General features: G+C 41.8%; 1 protein-coding gene across 5 annotated transcripts in view; it reads right to left on the reverse strand.

The window, feature by feature from the left end:
• LOC147012792 (potassium channel subfamily T member 2-like) overlaps positions 1 to 21,643 on the reverse strand; it is a 316,478-nt gene that overhangs the window by 62,819 nt on the left and 232,016 nt on the right. For 4 of the 5 annotated variants that reach the window (XM_085853980.1, XM_085853985.1, XM_085853981.1 and 1 more), the window contains 7 exons: positions 18,207 to 18,290; positions 14,511 to 14,605; positions 12,184 to 12,364; positions 10,043 to 10,207; positions 6,868 to 7,004; positions 5,495 to 5,558; positions 3,036 to 3,144 (listed from right to left, as the gene is read on the reverse strand). In XM_085853980.1, coding sequence (XP_085710106.1) covers positions 3,036 to 3,144; positions 5,495 to 5,558; positions 6,868 to 7,004; positions 10,043 to 10,207; positions 12,184 to 12,364; positions 14,511 to 14,605; positions 18,207 to 18,290 — 835 coding nt within the window. The remainder of the gene's footprint in view (positions 1 to 3,035; positions 3,145 to 5,494; positions 5,559 to 6,867; positions 7,005 to 10,042; positions 10,208 to 12,183; positions 12,365 to 14,510; positions 14,606 to 18,206; positions 18,291 to 21,643) is intronic. The other variant, XM_085853982.1, reaches the window with a different exon arrangement.

Here is a 21,643-nt window from a genome sequence, read left to right on the forward strand (position 1 = left end):
GGTATAGAGGATCTTTATTATGTGCGACGAGCGTCTCCACCTCGGCCAGGTCGCGCTGTCGGCCTCCCTCGGGTGCAGCTTCCTGCACGACGCGAGCACCCCCTCGTCTGGTGTCGCCGCCTTTCCACAGCTCCGTCCCCTCCGTTCCGACTCCAACGCACACGACGAGCAGCTCCACCGCCCGCGAAGTCTTGACCCTCTGCTTCCGACTCTCCTCTTCTTGACTCTCCGACTCCTTCTCCTTTGCGACTCTTTCTCGTTCTGACTCCTCGTTCTCGTTCTGCTGACTCTCCTCTGACTGACGAACACCGTCCTTTTATCCCCCCGTAACTTCGCCTTTGACCCCCTCCCTTTGACCTTTCACCTCGCTCCCCATTGGCCCGAGAAAAAGTGGGCGTGAAGGCTTTTTGATCCACAAATTTGCATATATCGATCGCCCTGGGGGCGGGGCCAATTCGCCCCTCGCTCACCGATTGGACGGCAAAAAGTGGGCGTGTGTCGTTTTTGATCCGTTTTTGAAGCAGAAAATCCGTGATTTTGTACACGCTGTTCGACGCGCGTTCTGCATGAGTCCAGCATCGGTGCCCATGAGTGGCGCGAGATGACGGTGATGCGATGGTGGCGAGTTGTGACGGTAAGGTCGTGGCGGTTGTGGTGAAGCGGCGTTGTGGTTGGTGGTTGATGTTGTGGTTGTGATCATGGCGGTTGGTCCAAAATAAAGATAGTAAAAGAAAAACGGCTATCCTGAAGAGTCGCAGCACGTATAAATGACATGTATTCCCACTAGACAACGGGTTTGGGCCTAACTACACATGCACTTACCGAGATACCTCACCTAAGGGACCTGAATGGTGGTTTGCGAATCTGGTAACCACAACAATATATATATATATATATATATATATATATATATATATATATATATATATATATATATATATATATATATATACATACATATATATACACGAGCGAGTTTTCCCCCACCACATGTGTGTGTCATGCTCTTTTTGTTTGTTATACAATTCCGTACCTCTGTGAAAACTGCCCAAAATTTGCTGGACCAAATTATTATAATAGGCAGTCAGTCAACATCACTTTTAAAAAATTGCAATTCTTCATCAAATTCAGTTTAAAACAAAAAATAACAGCGATCTGGGTGATCAAGCATTGTCGGTCAGGTGCTCCCCCAGCAGGGAAAGGGGTGGAGCTTGTTTTACACCTTGGAACCCATTGAACCAATTGCAATTTCGAACCAATTGCAGTTAAATATTTTATTCCGTACGCAGAATGGTAGTTTATATACAAAGGGTCCATAGTTGCCAAGGGACCAGACTGAGTGTAAGTAGTCATTACATGATCCTGTATGACCGAAAACAAGGACATGAGGCCATTTGGCCCATCATTGCCATGGTGAACTCCTGGGTTCATTTTTGCTCCAATTTTAAACATCAATCTGCTTGATGGGTTACTTTCCGCCCGATCTTGATCGGATGACCGAACTGGTTACCACAAATGATGAAACAAGACTGAGCATTTACAACACAGAGCTTTGCCAGGTATTTGACGAGATGACACCTTTCACATGACAAGCCATCGAGTGTGACTCCTTATAGATTAATAAACACATTTTTAAAATTCAACATTTGTACTTTAAATATCAAAAAACATTAAACCGATTTCATTACTACACAAAACTGTGTGTGTGACATAATTATTTAATGCCTCACAATGAACGATATAGATTACAGTAGATGTAGGGATTATTTGCTTAATAATAATATACCATTCCTTTCATGCCGTAAAGGCGCATAGGGCTGCTGATGCAGTCTCATTGGCAAGGAGTACAATCCTGGATGGGATACCACTCTACCACAGGTTACCCCGAATGGTTATTGCCATAGTACACTGGTACTCATTTCACTGATCTCAGAAGGATGAAAGGCTGAGTCAACCCCACTTGGTGTGAATTCAATGGTAATAACAGGGGCTCAAACTCAGGACCCTTAGGTCCCAAACCAGACACCTTAACTGCTTAGGCAACACCAGACGATTTAAGGTTGCTTATGCTTCAGTCACACTTGGCTTGGCGGCCGTAGGGTCGAAAAAAAATCTCCAGCCATGAGCAATTATAGGGCGGCCGCAGTATTTCCACGGTCACACAATGTAGCAGTCACATATGTTTTTATTTTTTGGTAGCTGCACGGGGTATTTAGAAATTGTGGAGACCGAAAACGTGGGGGTGCCATACGGTCTTTGATTTGATGTCGCACGGTGACCTTAAGGCGTCCCTGCGGCGGCCATAGAATTTTCAAGGCAGATGCAAGGTAGCCTCAAGGTGCCCGCAAGGCGACCGCAGGGGGACCCTAAGGCAATCGTGGAAATAGTGCGGCCGCCGTAATTTTTTGGGGGTTGGCAAAATTAATTTTTCATTGATAAGAGCCTACGGAAAACGCACGAATAACGCAAGCCCACCGTACGCCCTATGTACGGTCGACGTGGAACACATCTACGTCATGGCTACAGCTTGTCGAATTGCTACGGCCTACCTAGAAATGAAAAAAGTTATAACTCCGCGCTTTAATTCCATGGAGACCCCTATGGCCTGTAAAAGATAGCTATACGGCGTAGGGCCGCCCTGAGGCCACCTCAGAAACTCTGCGGCCGCGGCACGTTTCTGTCAATTCAAGGGGGGGGGGGGGTATACGGCCGCCGTATCCAAGCCGTAGAGAAAATGTGACTCATGCTTTAGGGGCGCGATATTAAAGTTGTTGTGCATGTGAACTCCCATACATACACTAACATACACTAACATATAATAGCCTCTCCTTTTGGGATAATGTTCATAATAAAGAATGAATGTCTGAAGGAGGGGAGGGGGGGGGATAAATGAGTAAAGTGCCAAAGGGCAAGAATTTGGGCTTTGGTTTGGAAAAGTTCCAAAATTGGGAAGATAATTTGTAGATGGATTTTAAAATGGAATGGAATATTGATGAAAAAAAAGAGGAAGAAGATGAGGAATTACATAATCTCACCTGCGAACTTCACGTGAAACTTGTTGTCGGGTTTCAGGATCTGCACATACAGTGGACAGTTTGGAGCAAAGTCCTTGACTGCCCAGGCACGCAAAATGGTCTGGTGGTCCTGCCAGGTAAAATGGGACACATAAGAATGGGTTGAAGGTAGTTGTGAACTTTATTTTCGATCTGTGTTACATAATTAACCTCAGGAAATGAGAGAAATTCACTGGGGTGAACCGAATGACCGCAAAGCAATGACGATCAGATGCAGAAGGTAAACACAGTTTCTGTCTTTTCGATTGGGGAAGGTTTCCCATGATGGAAAATTGTAATTTTGCTCCATCAATCGCTGTGATTGGAAGCAATTTAAAAGTTTGACAAATACTTAGGAAGTTCATGTCTACTTTGAATGTCACATCTCTGTATAAAAGGGTTTCAGCTGGCGATGATCAACAGGCCTCCACCAGCAATTTCCTTTTGTGAGAAACGCTCGTGCATTGACAACATTCATACTGACGTTCAATGCTTGCTGCCTTTTAAAATGCCTGATGCACAAGATGAGCATTCAGAGGTAATTGTTAAGAGGAGAGAAAGAAAAGATGGAGGGGAGTGGGAGTGGGCAGCACTTTGATAAAAAGACGAAAAATGGGATGCATTTTGAGAATGTTTGTTGCAAAAGTCAAAGATAATCCTCTGAAAATTGGACCCTAAATTATGTCTGTTTGATGTTATCTGATGTAGGTGTTGTTGCGAAAATGCATTGTATGGTATAGTAGGTTACTAAGTGCCAAACTGAGTGTGGGTTTTTCCATCAAGACACACACACACACACACACACACACACACACACACACACACACACACACACACACACCTGGAACACACCCAAGTTCAGTAAACTGTAAATGTCTCCGATTCCTTTCTTTATTGTTGAATTATATTTAAACACAAAACTTGAGGTTTGAGAGAACTGTTGAGTGCAAACCGACTATCAAATTGTGGTTTGAGTGTTTTTGAGTGAGTTGGAAATTGTGATTAAAGGAGCCCCATAAGAATTCAACATAAAGGAATAGTTTAGCAAAATTGAAAAATTAAGTTGGGGGGGGGGCATTGTGTTATTAATGTCTCTGTCTGTCTGTCTGTCTCTCTCATTTGTTTTGTCTTTTTTTAAGCTCCATTTCTATTTCTTTCGGCAAATGAACTTGGAATTTGACGAAGGTTATTTCATTGGTGGTTCCAAGTTTTTTTTTGTTCATCTTGCATCATCAAATCTGTCTGATCCTTCACTTTTAGTTTCTGTTCACCTGTTCTGTTTGAGGTTTGGCATTTGGGATAAACGATGAATAATCTTGAACAATGTTCTTTTGTCATTTGTCCCAATGCGGTCATTCTTCATTGACGTCACAACATGTGGATGACAGCACAACGAAATATAGATGGCTGCTTGGGCCTTTCGAGAGTGCGAGTCCGTGTACTGCTTGTACAATTGAGTGTATTATTACCTCTGCCACCAAAGGTGGACGGAGGTTATGTTTTCACACCTGTCTAACTGTTTGTGAGCAAGATATCTCAAAAAGTTGTGGACGTATTTGAACAAACCTTGGTGGAGGGGTTGGGTGTCTGATAAGGACAAATTGATTCGATTTTAGTGAAGATCCAAATGTGGATCCGGATAAGAGATTTTTTTTAATTGCTTTAGTGATTCTTCACCATTGAGAGATGGGGCAAAAACGATATAAAGTACGATATTCCAAAAGGTTATGGATAGGTTATGACAAAACTTGGTGGATGAGTTGCGTAGTTGATAAAAACAAGCCGATTAGATTTTGGTGTGTGACAAGGACGAATGGTCGCGATTCAGATCCGGCCTATCAGTGGGATACAAAACGTAAACTATTCAGCCTGGCGGAGGTATGCGCTCTACCTAGTGCTATTGTAGTTTTGCAGTTGAGATTGTGCAAATAAGAAAGATAAACTTACAATGGATGATATAATCCTGTTCCTGTGGTCCCAACTTCATGCACTGCTGTCACGATGACACAAAAGCCCTGTCCTTATGAGAACATAACACTCCCCACCTCGCCCCCCCTCACCCCCTTCTCTCCACTACACAGCCAGAATGACTTGGGGGAAAGTTATTGGGCAGGATAACTTTCCTCTTGGGCAGGGCTGAGCAAATGATTTAAAACCTTAAACAGGTACAACACGAATGACATCAACATAGTGGAACGAATTGAGCAACTCTGTCATGCTGACAAGGATACGACATCAGAAAAGGTGAAGGATGTTTTCGATGCAAACCCACACATTATTACACTTCAGCAATAATCCAAAGGTTAAAACAAATTTTCACGAAAATACAACATTGAAACCAAAGCTCTCAATGACGTGCCGAACAAACCAAAAGCCAAACCAATCCCCTCATGTTAGAAAAGCAAATGGACAAGAAAGGAAACCAAGCAAGGCAGACTCACAGCAGCCGTGCGGTCCACGTCATTTCGGCTGGTTAGAATGAAGCAGGCCTCGGCGTTGTTTATTCTGCTCCCGCGATAGTGAAAGGCCAATCGTATGCACCAAGTGTTAGTAACAATAAGGAGAGAATGTGGGAAAATAGAGAGGCAGAATGGCGAGAGTAGGGTGAGTAGAGGCAAGGCAGCGACACATTGTAGTGTTTGCAGGAGAACAGAGCAGGCCGGCTCACGGCTGAGAAGTAAAGTTGCTACAAAAACCAGTTACAATGGTCAGTCTCAGAAATCTCCCAACAAATTGCATTGACCTCAAAACAAAGGCTCTGTATTTTAAAAGGAGATCAAACGTGCTTTAACTTCCATCAAATGACCCGAGTGAAAAGATTTCCTCGTTTCACTTTCAAAGAAAACGTTTCACTTTAATATAAAAAAAAAAAAACATCCTTCAAATTTGGAACTATTGACCATGGTTTGGGAACTAACCCTTACTTGAAAAAGCAAAATGTAACAGGTGATCAACTAGTTAAAAAGAACAGAGATAGTGTGTTGTACATGGTCTTTTAAGAGTAACAGTGCACTGAACGAAATACATATGTTTCATGTGTTGTCATGATCAGCTCAGTTCATGAACCATGCATGCTCCATAAGAGAGTCGGTGCTACCGAAGCAATTTCTATTGCTGGGGTTACAATCGCGGTTGGGTCACCACTCTGACACAAGAAGTCAGGGCAGGAATTTGTAATTTGTTCATGATGGCAGCAAGAGCTCGCCAACTCTTCGCGAAGCATAACATGGGGTCTCGTCCACCAACTAAAGCCGGCAGATGGGATGCCCAGTTTAACGTCCATTCGAGTGACGGCGCAAACAGTATGATGAGGAATCATCCTACCTGTGAAACACTGAGACACCAGTTTATAGCTGGGTAAGGATTCGAACCTGCCTGTGAAACACTGGAATGACAGTTTATAGCTCAGCCGAGATACCAACACAGGCTAGATAGCTTAGAGGCAAGTTCGCGTACCTCCAGGCCATCCTGCCGGCCTTTATAATTATACTTATTTTTGAAAATAAGTATTTCTTTGTTTTGTTGTATTTGTTTGTTCTATTTGACAATAAATGCTTTTCTCTAGAAGCCATCTTTTTACACAAGGGGTGTCAAGTATTGTGAGCATCTCACTCCTAGAATGCTATGAACGTCCTGTGGAAGTGAAATCATGATTCGTATGGTGTCGGCCCAGGGTAAAGAAGACAAAGTACTGCGAGTAACCAATTGAAGAAAACAGAAATGGATTAGGGTGTGTGTGTGTGTGTGTGTGTGTGTGTGTGTGTGTGTGTGTGTGTGTGTGTGTGTGTGTGTGTGTGTGTGTGTGTGTTCATACTTTGCACGTGTCAGGTCCTGGTCCTTAAGTGCCGATCCCTGGAGATAGATGACCCGTTGAGCCCACAGTGGGATGTGTAGAACTCGGCGAACTTGTGTATCCATCTCAGTGGGACACAGAATGACTACAAAAAAATCCTGGTCACAAGCAAAGGCTCACATTTAGTGTCGCAGATTTGAGGGGTCAACACGTTTTCCCCCCAAACATGAAGGGATGGCCCTGTGCCAATAAAACTTTGCACAGGTGTTCGACCATACCTATGATGTTTACAGACTTTATCACTTGTCTCATTCCCCCGTCAGTGGGTGACTTTCTTGATGCTGTTGGAATAGGAGTCATTTCTTTGACTCTTTTTAAACAGAGGCCACACTTTGGCTCTTATTCCATGTTATTTAAAAAGAAAATAATAATAATTCCCTCTATGAAATGGGGAAAACTTTTAGAATCCATTTTTGTATTATCCTCGGGTTAAGAATAACAAGCTCGAATGAGCCAAGATCCTCATCCTCTTAATGATGACAGCACAAAAACTAATATGACGTCATTGTGATGTATCAGGTTTGCGATAAATTATCTGTGCTAATGCCCGGCTTGATTCCCACAAACAAAATTCAAACAGCTTGCCTAGTTTCGGAAATAATGGTATAGGCGATTTCCATTAGCGGCGATATTATGACGTCAACTTTTTTCCTCGGAAGAATTTCCAAAATCGGAGATGGTTACTGCCTGCGTGTGGGCTTTCTGCATATACATGGCAAGTTTCACGAAGATCCGATGAAAACTCTGGGTTGCGAAACAAAAAATGTCAAAAAATAGGAATGACGTCATAAAAATTGATATGACGTCATAGTGATGTATCTTATGTGCGGTAATTCATCTGCGCTAATGCCCTGTTCGATTCCTGCAAACAGAATTCAAAAAGCTTGTCAAGTTTCGGAGATAATTTTTTAGGTGATTTCCATTAGCGGAGATATTTTGACGTCATACCTTTATTTCTCGGAGGAATTTTCAAAATCGGAGATTGTTACTGTCTGCGCAGGGAATTTTTACATGTATATGCCAAGTTTCAGGAAGTTTCGATGAAAACTGTTAGCTGTGAAACAAAAAAATAGGAATGACATCATAAAAATTGATATGACATCATAATAATGTATCATATGTGCGGTAATTCATCTCTGCTAATGCCCTGTTCGATTCCCACAAACAGAATTCAAAAAGCTTGCCTAGTTTCGGAGATAACTTTTTAGGCGATTTCCATTAGCGGAGATATTTTGACGTCATAACTTTATTTCTCGGAGGAATTTTCAAAATCGGAGATGGTTATTGTCTGCGCAGGGTATTTTTACATATATACGCCAAGTTTCAGGAATTTTCGATGAAAACTGTAGGCTGTGAAACAAAAAAGTCCACAAGAACAACAACGTGAGTAAGACTTAGAGATCCTCCACGAGGATCGAAAAAAAATTTGTTTTCAGATTTTCCCGAATGCTTTCACAGGACTATTTATGTTTTGCATCCCACAATGCATCAGCAGGGTGGCTGGGATGAAGCTTTTTGATTAGTGTTTTTGGTATTTCCCATCATATATCATGAGTCTGGGGAGCCTGGTGTTGGCGCAGTGGTTAGGGCAGCGGCTTGGGATCCAAGAGGTCCTGAGTTCAAGCCCCGTTGGGCCACTGAATTAATACACCAGGGGGTTGACTCAGCCTGTCATCCTTCCGAGGTCGGCGAAATGAGTACCAGTTTACTGGGCCGGTGTATACCCTGGTTAAAATAGGTGTACCATATCCCTGTGTCGTAAGAAGCGACCAGGGTTGCGTCAGGAAGGGCATCCGGCGTAAAACATGTGCCAAATCACTATGCGGATCATATGGATGATCCGCTGTGGCGACCCCTAATGGGAGCAGCCGAAAGAAGAAGAAGAAGATCATGAGTCTGGGAGTTCAAGCTCAAATATCACATTCTGAATTGATTTTTCAATTATTGTCTCCTTATGTCGTTGTAATTCATGTAAAAGTACACTGATGTCTTTTAACGTCCTTATCTGACATGCGATACATGTACAGGCTGAGTCCATGAACCTGAGATCAATAATGAAAATAAAAAAAAGCCTGTTACAGACTTGGTGGCATGAGAGTTATCGTTAGTGTCTGTTCTGAGTCTGAAAGGTTGGTAGTTTGAAACCGAATCTGGCTGAGACATACCAAATACTTTAAAATGGTACGTGCTGCTTCCATGCTTGACACTCAGCATTTAAAGTGGATCGAGTATGGACAAACAACCATAGGTTGGCAACCACAGTGCAGGCTTTGATGAGCTTAATGGCCTCCTGCATTGAATGAAGTTCCTTGCAAAAGAAATTAGGTGTTGCATTGACTGTTTTACTTTTTGGAAAACCATGTCCACATTAAAAGGCTGATACATGTTCCTGCATAGGCCTAATTAAAATTGCATCCAAAAAGCATCCTAAATATACCACTTTCCATAAAATGGCTTCCCTCCATCAGTCTGTTGAATGAAAGCTAATAGTTATAATATAACATCCCAACAAGAATCCTTCAGCTGGGTAAATCAGCTCTGAATCTCAACCTTAACTCACCACACAATGGTCGAGGTTATGACCTTTAATAAACCCTCTTACAGAAAACCTCTTCTGCCAGGCCTAGAAACTCACAGGAGTTTTCCAAGCATTGCAATTTCACACACTTTGACATTGAAATGATTTTCAGCTTGGAGCAATTGAAATTGTATTGTATTAATCTGTCAAGTTTTATGGTTTTTAAAACTTGTTCACTATTTCAGGACACTTCTTGGATAGTTGGTAATTGCCTGATGCCATTTTAGTTTTATTTGAGGGGGGGGTGGGGATGAGGGGTGGGCACGTTACCAGAACATTGGCTCTTAGAAGAGCGAGGTGAGGGATTACAGAAGGATTATCACTTGGAGTGAGATGATGTGGAAACAACTGGACACAAACAAGCGGGTGGATGAACGAACAGGAAAAGAGGAGAAGTGATGTAGAAAGAAAGACGGTAACCTGCAGGTTAGGGTTCATGGAGATGGTTCATGGAGGTAGAAAAGATTATCGGTAGGGATGGGAAATTAATGCCTGCAAGATGGTGGTGTACTGACATTATTGCAGATGTGGCCACTTCCAGTGCGGCGGGGGGCCTACCTGCAGCCGAGGGTGTGCATAGAACTCATTAAGAAAGTCCATGAGAAGATCGATCTTGAGGGAACTAACACAGAGCACGACATGACGCTCTGTCTGAGAGCGATGGCGTCCATAATTCCCTCCTGACTTCTGCCTCTCCATCCATAGGAAAACAAGCTGCTCAAACTGCACACGTACACAACACCACATAACCACCTGCACTGACAATCATACACAACGCTATTCTAACAAGTGACAAGTCCATATCGTTATATTGTTCATGGCGAATTTGGGACTATCTATTTTAAAATGTAAGTAAGAGAGAGAAAGCAAACTAAGAGTATGTGGAAGGAGTAGTGAGTAGAAGGGAAAAATGGTTATGGAATCGTAAGTAAGAAGAGAAAGGAGCCGAGAGGAGTTGTGGAGGGAACAGATCAAATCAGATTATGAACCATGCTCCATGTAGAGCATTGGTGATGCCGAAGCAGTTTCTATGGCTAGGGTAACCATTCTGGAACGGGAGTCACTCAGACAGGAATTTGTCATTTGTTCAGGGTGCCGGCAATAGCTCGCCTACTCCTCGCAATGGACACCGTGCAACCTTTATCGGCCACCGACTAATGCTGGCAGATGGGATGCCCAATATAATGAATATCCGATGGACGGCACACACATTGATGAATCCCCCTGCCTGCGAAACACAGGGATGGCAGTTTATAGCTGAGCAGAGATTCAAACCCAGGCTAGACAGCTTCGAGGTGAGTGTGCACACCTCTAGGTCCAGGTCATCTTGTCAGCCCTGGGTATGTGGGGGGGGGTGTGAGGGGGGGTCAAAAATCCCACCTTATTCCAGACGTAATAAATAGATGGCACTTTATGTTGGAACAGCTTGTTTCCTTCACTTCCAATGAAGAACGTCCATTTGCCAAAACCTTCCAAATGCCTGATGTGATTGATTTAACAACCCCCCCCAATACCTACCCCCAAATTAATTCAAGCCAAATCATTATGTTTTCCAACAACTTCATGGCCCACGCTGTGGCTTGTATGTATGTATAAACTAAGAGGGGATCAGGGCACCTGATGAATGAAGGATATGACATTTGCATTTAAAAATGGCTTTTAACGTGAGAAAATACTCAAACTATAGCATTACATCACAGGCATTTCATTGACTTCTTCATGATGATGATTTTAACTGTTCCTTGACTCTATAAACATATTGCATAAAATAATTCAATGATCCATTTATAAACCTCTCACCCTTCAAATGTCAGGAACTCGATAAACAACCGGTTGAGTTACGGAATCTACGACTAATCAATTATTGCATCCAGCATGGAATGTCACCCAATCAGGACATCATGAAGCTAACAGCTCGATGGCACAAGCATTTTGAGGAGTTTAAACCATCAGCATCTTGCAAAGAAATTTGAACTAAATTGCCAAATATATTGGGACATAATTCGAAATGAACCCTTTCAACCTACACGTGGATATTTTCCTACACCGCAAAGCAGCACGTGCTTACAAAGGTGTAACAATAGGTATTTAAACCTGAATTTCAATGTAGATGCCACCAGGTAAACAGCTGAAGGGTCTTTGTTGTGGAATGATTTTTGGCTACAGACGGAATATGTTACATTTCCAAGTGAACTGCAGGTAATGCCCTTTGTAAATGGAAGACAACAGGTCATGCCAATGTTGGAACTAGGACAAGCAGGACAAAATTATTGACGCGTCAGGTCAGAGCAACTTTAAGCGTGCCGTAGTGTAAAAATTCAACCTAAAAATATTTGTCAAACTCTGGAACAAAGTCCGATAGTGATGGGGTTCAAGTAGTGCTTCTTGCCAAAGCTCGACCAAAAATCCCCATGAGAGATCAAGTAAACTAAACGTATGTGAATGATTAACCCTCTTTTCCAACTCTCCTTATACTATTGATAATTAATCAAGTGCATGCTCAGGTGATATTAGTATTGTTAATTTCTTTGAAAACAGTGTCAAAGATTAATAAACAGGAAAATAAATACTTATTCAGGTTGAAGGTGATTATTATGTTACAACGTAACATGATGCTCATATGGACAAGAGCAGAAGCTTGATGGCTAGAACAATGCATCTGGAGTTAGGTTTTGCAATTTGGGGGAGGGGAAGGGCACCTGGACAGGTAAGACCATAAGGGCGATGCATATCATGATAACAACGAGGAGCTGCGAGGGCCAGATCTGTGGTGTGACGTCGCCAAAGCCCACGGTGGAGAAGGTGACGATGCAGAAATAGAGGGAACCAAAAAGGCTGAGCTTGTGACCAGCTCTCTCCAGGTGCTGGAAGCCACAGATGCTGCCAGAAACAACAACCGAAAAATAATACTCACAAAGAACCACCACATGACCTAAATACAACCACACATAATTGAACTGGTTTTCGAGTCGTATTTTTTTAGTCATCCATAAAGTTTCGTCCCTTTCTTTCGTGACTGTCGTTCGCTCGAGGCATGAAGTTATCGATGATCAAGAGGGACTGAAGCAGAGGAGGGAGAGGGGGGTTTGGTGGGGGTAGGGAGGTCTGTAGGTGGGGGTGGAGATGGCTTGGGTAAATGTATGCTCTAAGGTACTCTATCTTCGGCGAATGACGCATCACGAGCTTGCTGTGCTTGCACGCGAGTTGGAAAGGATGATCTATGGGGTTCTATCTGTGCGACCAGATTCACCGCCTGGTGGATTGAAACAGATGGAATTCAACTTCATTTGTGAAATCATAGCATGACAATTAAACTCGAACAGAACTCGTAGCGGAATCAAGTTGTGGATGAACAATGAATGAACTTTTTGTATCTCATTCTGATAATCCTCAGAACAAGGTATAATTGTCAAACAAAAGTCATTGACCTTGTCAAAAGTGGCAATATTTGCAGATTAACGTTCACAGAATTGGGATTTTTTTATTTATTTTTGAAACAAAACAAATTTGGAGTCCGTTTTGAGCAGAAGACTGTTCTTCCATGGCTTTCCCAGATTCATGTTACGACTGGATCTGTAAATTGGAAAACATGTTGTTTCACGAAAGATTCAAAGTAAAGTCTTTGTCTGCTTGCCAGTAGCAATGGTAAGTATCACAGTTTGTTTTCAACATTAATAGAACTGCACATGAGTACACACACGTACAGAACGTGCGCACACACACACACACACACACACACACACACACACACACACACACACACACACTTCTCAAATTATAGTGATGACTATCAGAAGCATTGCGACTGGCTCCATCATACTGCAGTTTTTATTGTCGGTTTTGCAGGTTTAGAAGTCTCAGCACAATGTATCACTACCGGTATAAGGAAAAGGCAGTGAAGCTTGCTAATTCGTGAGCAATACTGGAAAGATTTATTTATTTGTTTTGTTTATTCAATTGTTGTTTGCTGTTGGGAGCAGATGCGGTGGTATACTTCATGCATTGCTACTTTCAATTAAATCAGTCTCCACATTTGTTTTACTCTTAATATTTTGAAGGTAAGACTGGTGTAACAACCTGGAAGTACGTACACTCAACTTTGAGCTCTCTCGCCTGGGTTCGAATCCTGATCCAGTTATAAACTGTCAACCTAATGTTTTTCAGACAGGGTGAGACATCAGTGTGTGTCCTGTCTATCAGACGAAGCCTGGTTTTGGCTTCGTGGTTAGGGTGGCAGCTTGGGATCCTGGGGTCCTGAGTTCAAGCCCCGTTGGCCGCTGAATTAAAATACACCAGGAGGTTAACTCAGCCTGTCATCCTTCCGAGGTCGGCAAAATGAGCACCAGTGTACTGGTAAAGGGGAGACTGCATCAGCGGCATAGCCACGTCCCAACCAATGATGCAACCAGCAGCCACAGGCTGCACTTGATAGAGAAGGAGAGAGTCTATCAGACGGATGTTAACTTGGGTGTCCCATCTGCTAACATTAGTTGGTGGACAATAAAGATCCCACGGTATTCTTTTCAAAGAGTAGGCGAGCTATCGTCGACACCTGAAACAAATTACAAATTCCTGCCCTGACTAATTCATGGGAAGGTGGAAATTAGGTAAATCACTGGGCATAACCCAATGTCAAAAAACGGCCTCAACAGCACCAATGTGCTGTTAAGAAGAGCATGGTGCGTGTTACATTATCATCATTTTGAAGGTCTTTTTTCTTTCCCATTTACCTTTTCAGCACAGGCAAACTGTATTGGCCATGATAATGGTGCAACGGTGATGCAACACATGCATGATGGGCTGAATGCCCATTTTACAATTGTAAATTATTCTAGTAAATTCCTTGAGAATCCTCATATGGAAGTATGAAAAAGTGATGGATTGTCAATGTCTGTGTGAAGCCCTGTCACCAGTGTGAGGGAAGGCATTTGTTATTGGATTGAAGCAGGGAAGAAGCAAGAGATGTGTGGAAGTTGAGAAAGAAAGGAAGATGTTCATATTATGTAAGGTGGTTCATGTTACTCACAATGTGAACATGAGGCAGACCAGTGTGCAGATAAGCATGAGGACTTGGTTAAACATGGCCGACTGCGTACGCTGGATCGCTCTATGAAGATCATTCTATGAAACAACAAAACACCAGCATATCTCAATGTATTCCAGGAAAGACAACATGACATGGTGGGCGAGCTTAATTGACTGCCATAAAGAGTAAAGTGGCGTAAGATCTGTCACGAAAGGTGCGAGATGCTATGTACAACCTCCATGGTACTGGCTATATGCCCAGTATCTAAAATAGTCATCACACCAGAGAGCTCCATTGCTGATGCTATAGCAGGCAATTTCAAGTCCAAATATTCAGCACTATGTACTGAACAAAACGATGGAAGATATCTCACACACACTCACTCTCACATACACACACACACTCTCACACACACACTCACATACACACACTCACTCTCACAAAGACACACACACACAGACACACACACACACACACACACACACACACACACACACACACACACACACACACACGTCTTGCCCCACCTTTCTAACAGGAGTATCTTGCCCCACCTTTCTCAAGAAGGGCAAACAATACACAGTGGTCACTACTGGCACCTGCGAACCAAAAATTGAGGTACGTTGATAAATACCATAAAAATAAAGAACATTATATGTACTAGTACGTGCCCGTAAAAAAAAAAAAAGAATAAATAAATATTCCAACTGCGAGCAAGAAACAACAACCACACAGGCCGTTTCTTCGCTCTCGCGTGCCCGTACGTTTGTGGCGGAAGTTCGCATATCACAGTTACAATGATTCGCAATTTAAGTTTTAATGGCCAATCATTCAATTAGCGCCAACGTATTTTACCTTTTCGCAATGTCGTCGCAAAGAAAAACAAAAAGAGAAGAGAGAAAAATTTTTTACTTCCTGGTTCGGAGCATACCAGCTCACTCTGATGTTACCCAAATTTATGCACCATCTCATATGAAAACGATCATAACTTGGGGCATTGTGTTTATCTATAAATGTGCAGAAGAAATCGAGAAATTATTATAATACACGAAGTCATCATTATCCGGAAGCCCGTACGTTGTAACCTGTAATGGGGAACGTGGCTGAGCTTCCCTTCTCCCATCGGCCACGCAACAACGTGTCTTGTCATTGGTTTGGTAAATAAATGGCCGTAACTTGGGAAGCACTTGTCCGATTCATATCAAACCTTGAAAAGGCACATCCTCAGGTCCCCAGCAATATATCTGGCAAGTTTCAATTAGATCGGACCAGTGGTTGTCGAGAAACAGCGGTCACAGACGCACAGACACACAGACACACAGACACACACACACACAGATTGCTGGAATTATAGATAGATAAGCATACATCAACTGAGGCTTGATTGCTATCCTGGATGCAGTGCACCATTCACAAGAGCGGCACTCGGCAGAGTGCATACCTCTACCAGGCTGATCCGTTTACGTTTTGTATCCAAATGCTAAAACTTAATTGGCTTGTTCTCATCATCTAACCAATTCCTCCACCAAGATTCGTCCGAATCCGTCCATAACTTTTTGAGATATCATGCCATATATATATATTGGTTTTAGCAGTCTCTCAATGGTGAAGAATCACATTAAAAAAAATCTCTCGGTTCCGGATATGGATTTGGATCTTCACCAAAATCGAATAATTTTGTTGGTGTCATATACCCAAGCTCTCCACCAAATTTCCTTTGAATCCCTAGACAACTTTTTGAGATATTTTGTTCACAAACAGACAAACAAACAGACAGACAGAAAGACAGGAGTGAAAACATAACCTCCATCCTCGTTTGGTGGCAGAGGTAACGCTTTTCTAACTTATTAAGTTAAGAACAAGATTTATCAAATACACAGACACTGAAAGGGCAATTTGGCCCGACACGGTTGTGGCACAACTTGAACAGCATCTGATATGTCCAACATTGTGATGAGGCAACAACATACTGATTGATGAAGCAATTATACTTGAATAAAGATGTTTCCTCCATTGTGCTGACTAAAACACATCCAACATACACTCAGTATGTCTTTTTGCAATGACTCAGCATTCCCTGATGGAGGAGGCATTATTACAATTACCTAAAAGCACATCTTGATAACAGCAAGACATTGCAAGTGAGAGAACAAAACGTACGGAATGGGTGCACCAATGTCTCATCAAAACCATTTCAATCAAGTAAACGCATCAATGGGAAATTTTAAGGTGAAGAGGAAACAGCTTTAAGTGGTTTTTTGAGAAACAGCGTGTCAATGGGCTGTTATTTTTCTCTGTGCGAACAAACAATTGGCTTCTGTATGGAGAGACAGGAGGTTTTCATGAAAACTATTGGCATTTCGTGGTAAAAAAAAAAGCTGTTTCCTTGAAATTTCCACTTCACGCTCTTCATTTTCACAATGTCCACACCAAAGGCTTTGATCATAGAAATAATGAAATTGGAGAACGAGTTTAACTCTTTTATTCCTGTCAGTTTCCCATTACTCTGTTCAACCTTTTTTGTTCACTCCATAATTGTGTATTACACAAGAACAAGGCTGAAACTCTTTTGAAAATAAAATATTGGAACAAATCATTTTTAAATTCCAAACTTCTGCAGAGATCTTAAATTCAAAAAATTGCAAATGATAAAAAAAAGATACAGTGTACGACATCGGTTTCTTTCAATAGTGGATCCAAACTGCCCAAACTTTGAACGATGGATGCGACCCTCATGGTATTCTTATCTAATGTTAAAAATAATGTCTATTCAAATAAGAAAAAAATAAAATAAAAACCCACCAAGAACTGCACAAAGCACTACTCCAAGCGATTTTTAAACAGTATAGAACAATGAGACAATTTCTGCTCTATCCTGTTTACAACATCTGTGCAGGAGAACTTTGTGCAATTTCAGGTTGGCTTTGTCTATTAAATTATTGAGTCTGGAAAGTCGGTGGTTAAAAACCCCAGCTGAGTCATATCAAAGACTTTTTTTGTAATGCTACGTGCTGCTTTCTTGCTTGGTGCTCAGCATTTAAAAGGATACAGCATGGAATAATAATGCTGGGAAGGCAATGGCAAACCACCGAGTACAACCCTTGCCAATAAACTGCTTTGGCCGAGAGGTATGCACACTCTGTGTTTGAATCTCAGCCTGGCTATAAACTGTCATCCTGGTCCATCCAAGGGACGGCACACACATTTATGAATCGCAGGCAGGGTGATTCATCAAAGTGTGTTCCATCCCTTGGATGAACGTTAAACTGGCGTCCCATCTAACAGTATTAGTTAGTGAGCTAAATGAGACCAAAGAGTTGGCAAGTTATCGCCAGCACCCTGAACAAATTACAAACTCCTGCTCTGACCTACAGGAGACGCTGCATCGGGTGGACAGCCACACTCACAGCAATGATGGAAACGTGTCGTCATGTGTTGCGCCGTTATGATGGTGATGATCGGTTGTGTTTGTCGAGTCAAGTCTGGTGCTGTCAAATATCTTTATCTGCATGTGTGTGTGTGCATGATTTGTGTTCCAGCTCTTCCCTGAGCCTGAGACCATGTAAGAAATAAAAATCGATATGTTAATATAAAACCTATTCTGCTTCATCTGGAAATATAAATTATATTCATCTTCACATAGCATTGTAACATAACAAATCTTCCATTGCCCTTTCCTTCATTACATCCACTCACGATCATGTTTTGAAGAGACAGTTTGGCGAGCCAGCAGTTTAGGAAAACTGGGATGAAGATGTTACGAAGAGGCGGCCAAAAGATCTTGGAAAGGATGAGGATGGAGAATACAGACAAAAGCACAATAAGTACAAGGAAATGTTTCTCCTACCTTTCCTAACCCAGGCACAACTGCACAGATGTCACTTTAACTCAATTTCCTTGGTCTGAATCTCTGGCATTTGCCGTTTTCACTTGGAATGCAATTCGAGTCAAACGGTGAATCTGCAGCAATCGATTCCAATTTCACTCTTGTTAATACCAACACTGTTCGAAACTCACTTTGTCTCTCATTTTCACAATTTTCTATTCCTTACCTGAATCCTTTATCCCTGGCCTGATTCAAAATTTGTGCACACTACAATAGCTTACTGAGACACTATATATAGGAGGTTCTGTGCTTATTTTTATATTTAGTGGAACACATATGTGCTTATTTTCCAGATGTGCTTACCATGAATGGTCTTTATCATAAAGGGTCATAAAACACCCTTTTACAACCCTTTTTCAGTTTTCAAAGCCTTACTATCATGTTTTAATGTGCGCTTATTTTTAATGGAGAAATAAAATAGGAAGGCCCGTGTGTGCTTATTTTTCATATGTGCTTATATTCACGTATACGCATGTTATCCAGATTCTACCGTGTGTGTGTGTGTGTGTGTGTGTGTGTGTGTGTGTGTGTGTGTGTGTGTGTGTGTGTGTGTGTGTGTGTGTGTGTGTATATACATATATATATATATATATATATATATATATATATATATATATATATATATATATATACACATATATACATACATACATTCATACATCCATACATATATTTGTGAGAAAATGAAATGAGTCACGGATGTATCTTCTGCACATTGTTTATGGTGACAAGCTTTTGGCCAAATAAACCTTCTTTGTCGACAAGAACAGCAGGCATGCATATGAGCTAATGGTACAATATTGACACAATATACAATATATACCAAATATATAAAATGGATACCAAAAGGTAATGGCCATGGCTCTCACCTTCCTCAATGAGAGCGAACATACAGTAGGAGCATATACACACATACATATATTGACATACACCTGTGCATATTCACATACTCCTTATATTTATATACATGCGTACACGTACACACACACACACACACACACACACACACACACACACACACACACACACACACACACACACGCAGCCTGCATAAGTGAAGGAGTTAAAGTGTGTTAAAGTGAATGAGTTGGAAGCTGTCGAATGTAAACTTGATGGTTGGATCCATCAAATTGAATTAATCAAGTTTCAATTCAACGGCTCACAGTCCGAAGTTTACTTTCTAGACACATCGCTCACACTTCAATATACGCACTATACGCAAACCAATAGACACACACTCTTACCTTATCTCATCTTCATCTCACCCAAAACATACAATTACAAGCACACCATGTACACTCAAGCAATCAGAGTAAGATGTGTATGCTCAACAAAAAGGGCAGAATAAACTTCTCTCTCCTAATTAGAAACACATTTCATTGCAAGACATGAAGACCCTCACTCTGTAAAATTAGTCATAAACTGAGCAAAACATAGACCTCGCACAGACCTCTTGACCTACAAACCTTAACCTGCAACAAACTGTGTCCCACTGGTAATGACCTACTTCCCGAACAACATTCTAATTGTCAAGTATTATTGAATAAGGCCCTTCCTCTACTCCTCAGTCAGAACCACTCTACGCTACATTTCCTGAACCTCCACTAACATTATTTTGACATGTCCAGACACGCAAGGACCTTTTGATAAAAGCAAAACACCCACAGCCACAAAGCAAAGAAACTAAGACTCCTGGCTTCCAGAAATCCACAGCACAAAAAAATGCATCACACACAAACATATATAATATAAGAACGAAACAAATTCCACAGTTCTACCACTTAACAAGAGTACCCCATCACCTCCGACATGGACTGTAAATCCAAATGGGTCATATACCTGATCACTTGTCAAAGATGAACAAAACAATACATTGTAAAGACTGAGAACGCACTCCATACACGCCTTAATAACACGCGGTCAGAGATTAGAAATTTTCACACCAATCAGGAAAAATATTTGCCCCACATGATACATTTTAATCTACCAGATTACTCAATTGATGATATTTAAATCTCGGCTATCGAAGCAATTGCAAATCAATCACACACCACGATCCTGAGACGTGAGTATTTTTGGACAAACAAACTTCAAACAAAGTCCTCTCATGGTTTAAATGTTGATGATTAATGCATGTTCCAACTCATTCAGTCTAAAGTACCTCAACTCATTCACTTTAACACGCTAACTCATTCACTTATACAGGCAAAGTGTGTATGTGTTTGTGTATGTGTATGACTATGAGTATGAGTAATATGTCAATATGTACATGTACATGTGTGTATATATATATATATATATATATATATATATATATATATATATATATATATATATATATATATATATATATATATATATATGTATATATACAGTATTATGGATTTCAGAATCAGATATGACTTATGCACACAACATCCAGTTCCTCAGACAGTTATTTCCAGAAATGCATGCTCAGAATAGACCCATCCCCTTTGTCTGGTGGGATTCTAACTCTTTGATGCGTCGGTGAAGGGTATAGAACAGATTCCCTGTCTAATGGGATGGCCTTTTCCCCTTTACAACACGTTTATGCACACAAGAGATAGCCGTTGACCTCTGGCGTGCATGGCGTACATGATAGCGTGCATGGCGAGGCAGGGAGCTGGCAGCGGACCAATGGAGACTCATTATACCCCTTTCCATCAGGAAACTTTGGACTTACAGGATATTTGATTAAACACACCATGGGTTTTTCACATTTCATTCATTCTGACGGTCAAATATGGCTGTGGATCATTTACCTCACCCATCTCTCTTCCATTGAAGTTCGACACCCACCTCTATTTCACCGACGTTGACATCAACCTTTTTCCATTGACGCCCGACACCCCGTTGGGCAGCTCCATGGATGCTGGTTGGCTCCTGCTTATGTCAGGCCAAACGGGGAGGCAATGGCCACCGTGACGTCTTTTGAGCACCCCACATTTCTGCTCCGCAATTGCGGCAAATGGCCGCCCTTTGGTGCCCGTCCAGTGCCCCAAACGTAGCGTCGTGGGCCGAGCCTGTATTGATTGGGGGTTGCGTCTCTCTCAATGATAATGAAGAGATGATCGCGAGATTGACGGTTGGAGGTCACGTGCAGCGATACACCAACATGCAAGCTGGATTTGACTGAAGTCTGCTTAAGGCTCCGCCCACACTGGTCGCCTCTAAAAATGACGGTGGACCATCGTCCTGACAGTTGGCGACAGTTGGTGATAGTTGG

Source organism: Eptatretus burgeri, chromosome 14 (assembly GCF_056783735.1).
Source record: "Eptatretus burgeri isolate ZD-2024b chromosome 14, Ebu_testis_v1, whole genome shotgun sequence".
Classification (NCBI taxonomy): domain Eukaryota; kingdom Metazoa; phylum Chordata; class Myxini; order Myxiniformes; family Myxinidae; genus Eptatretus; species Eptatretus burgeri.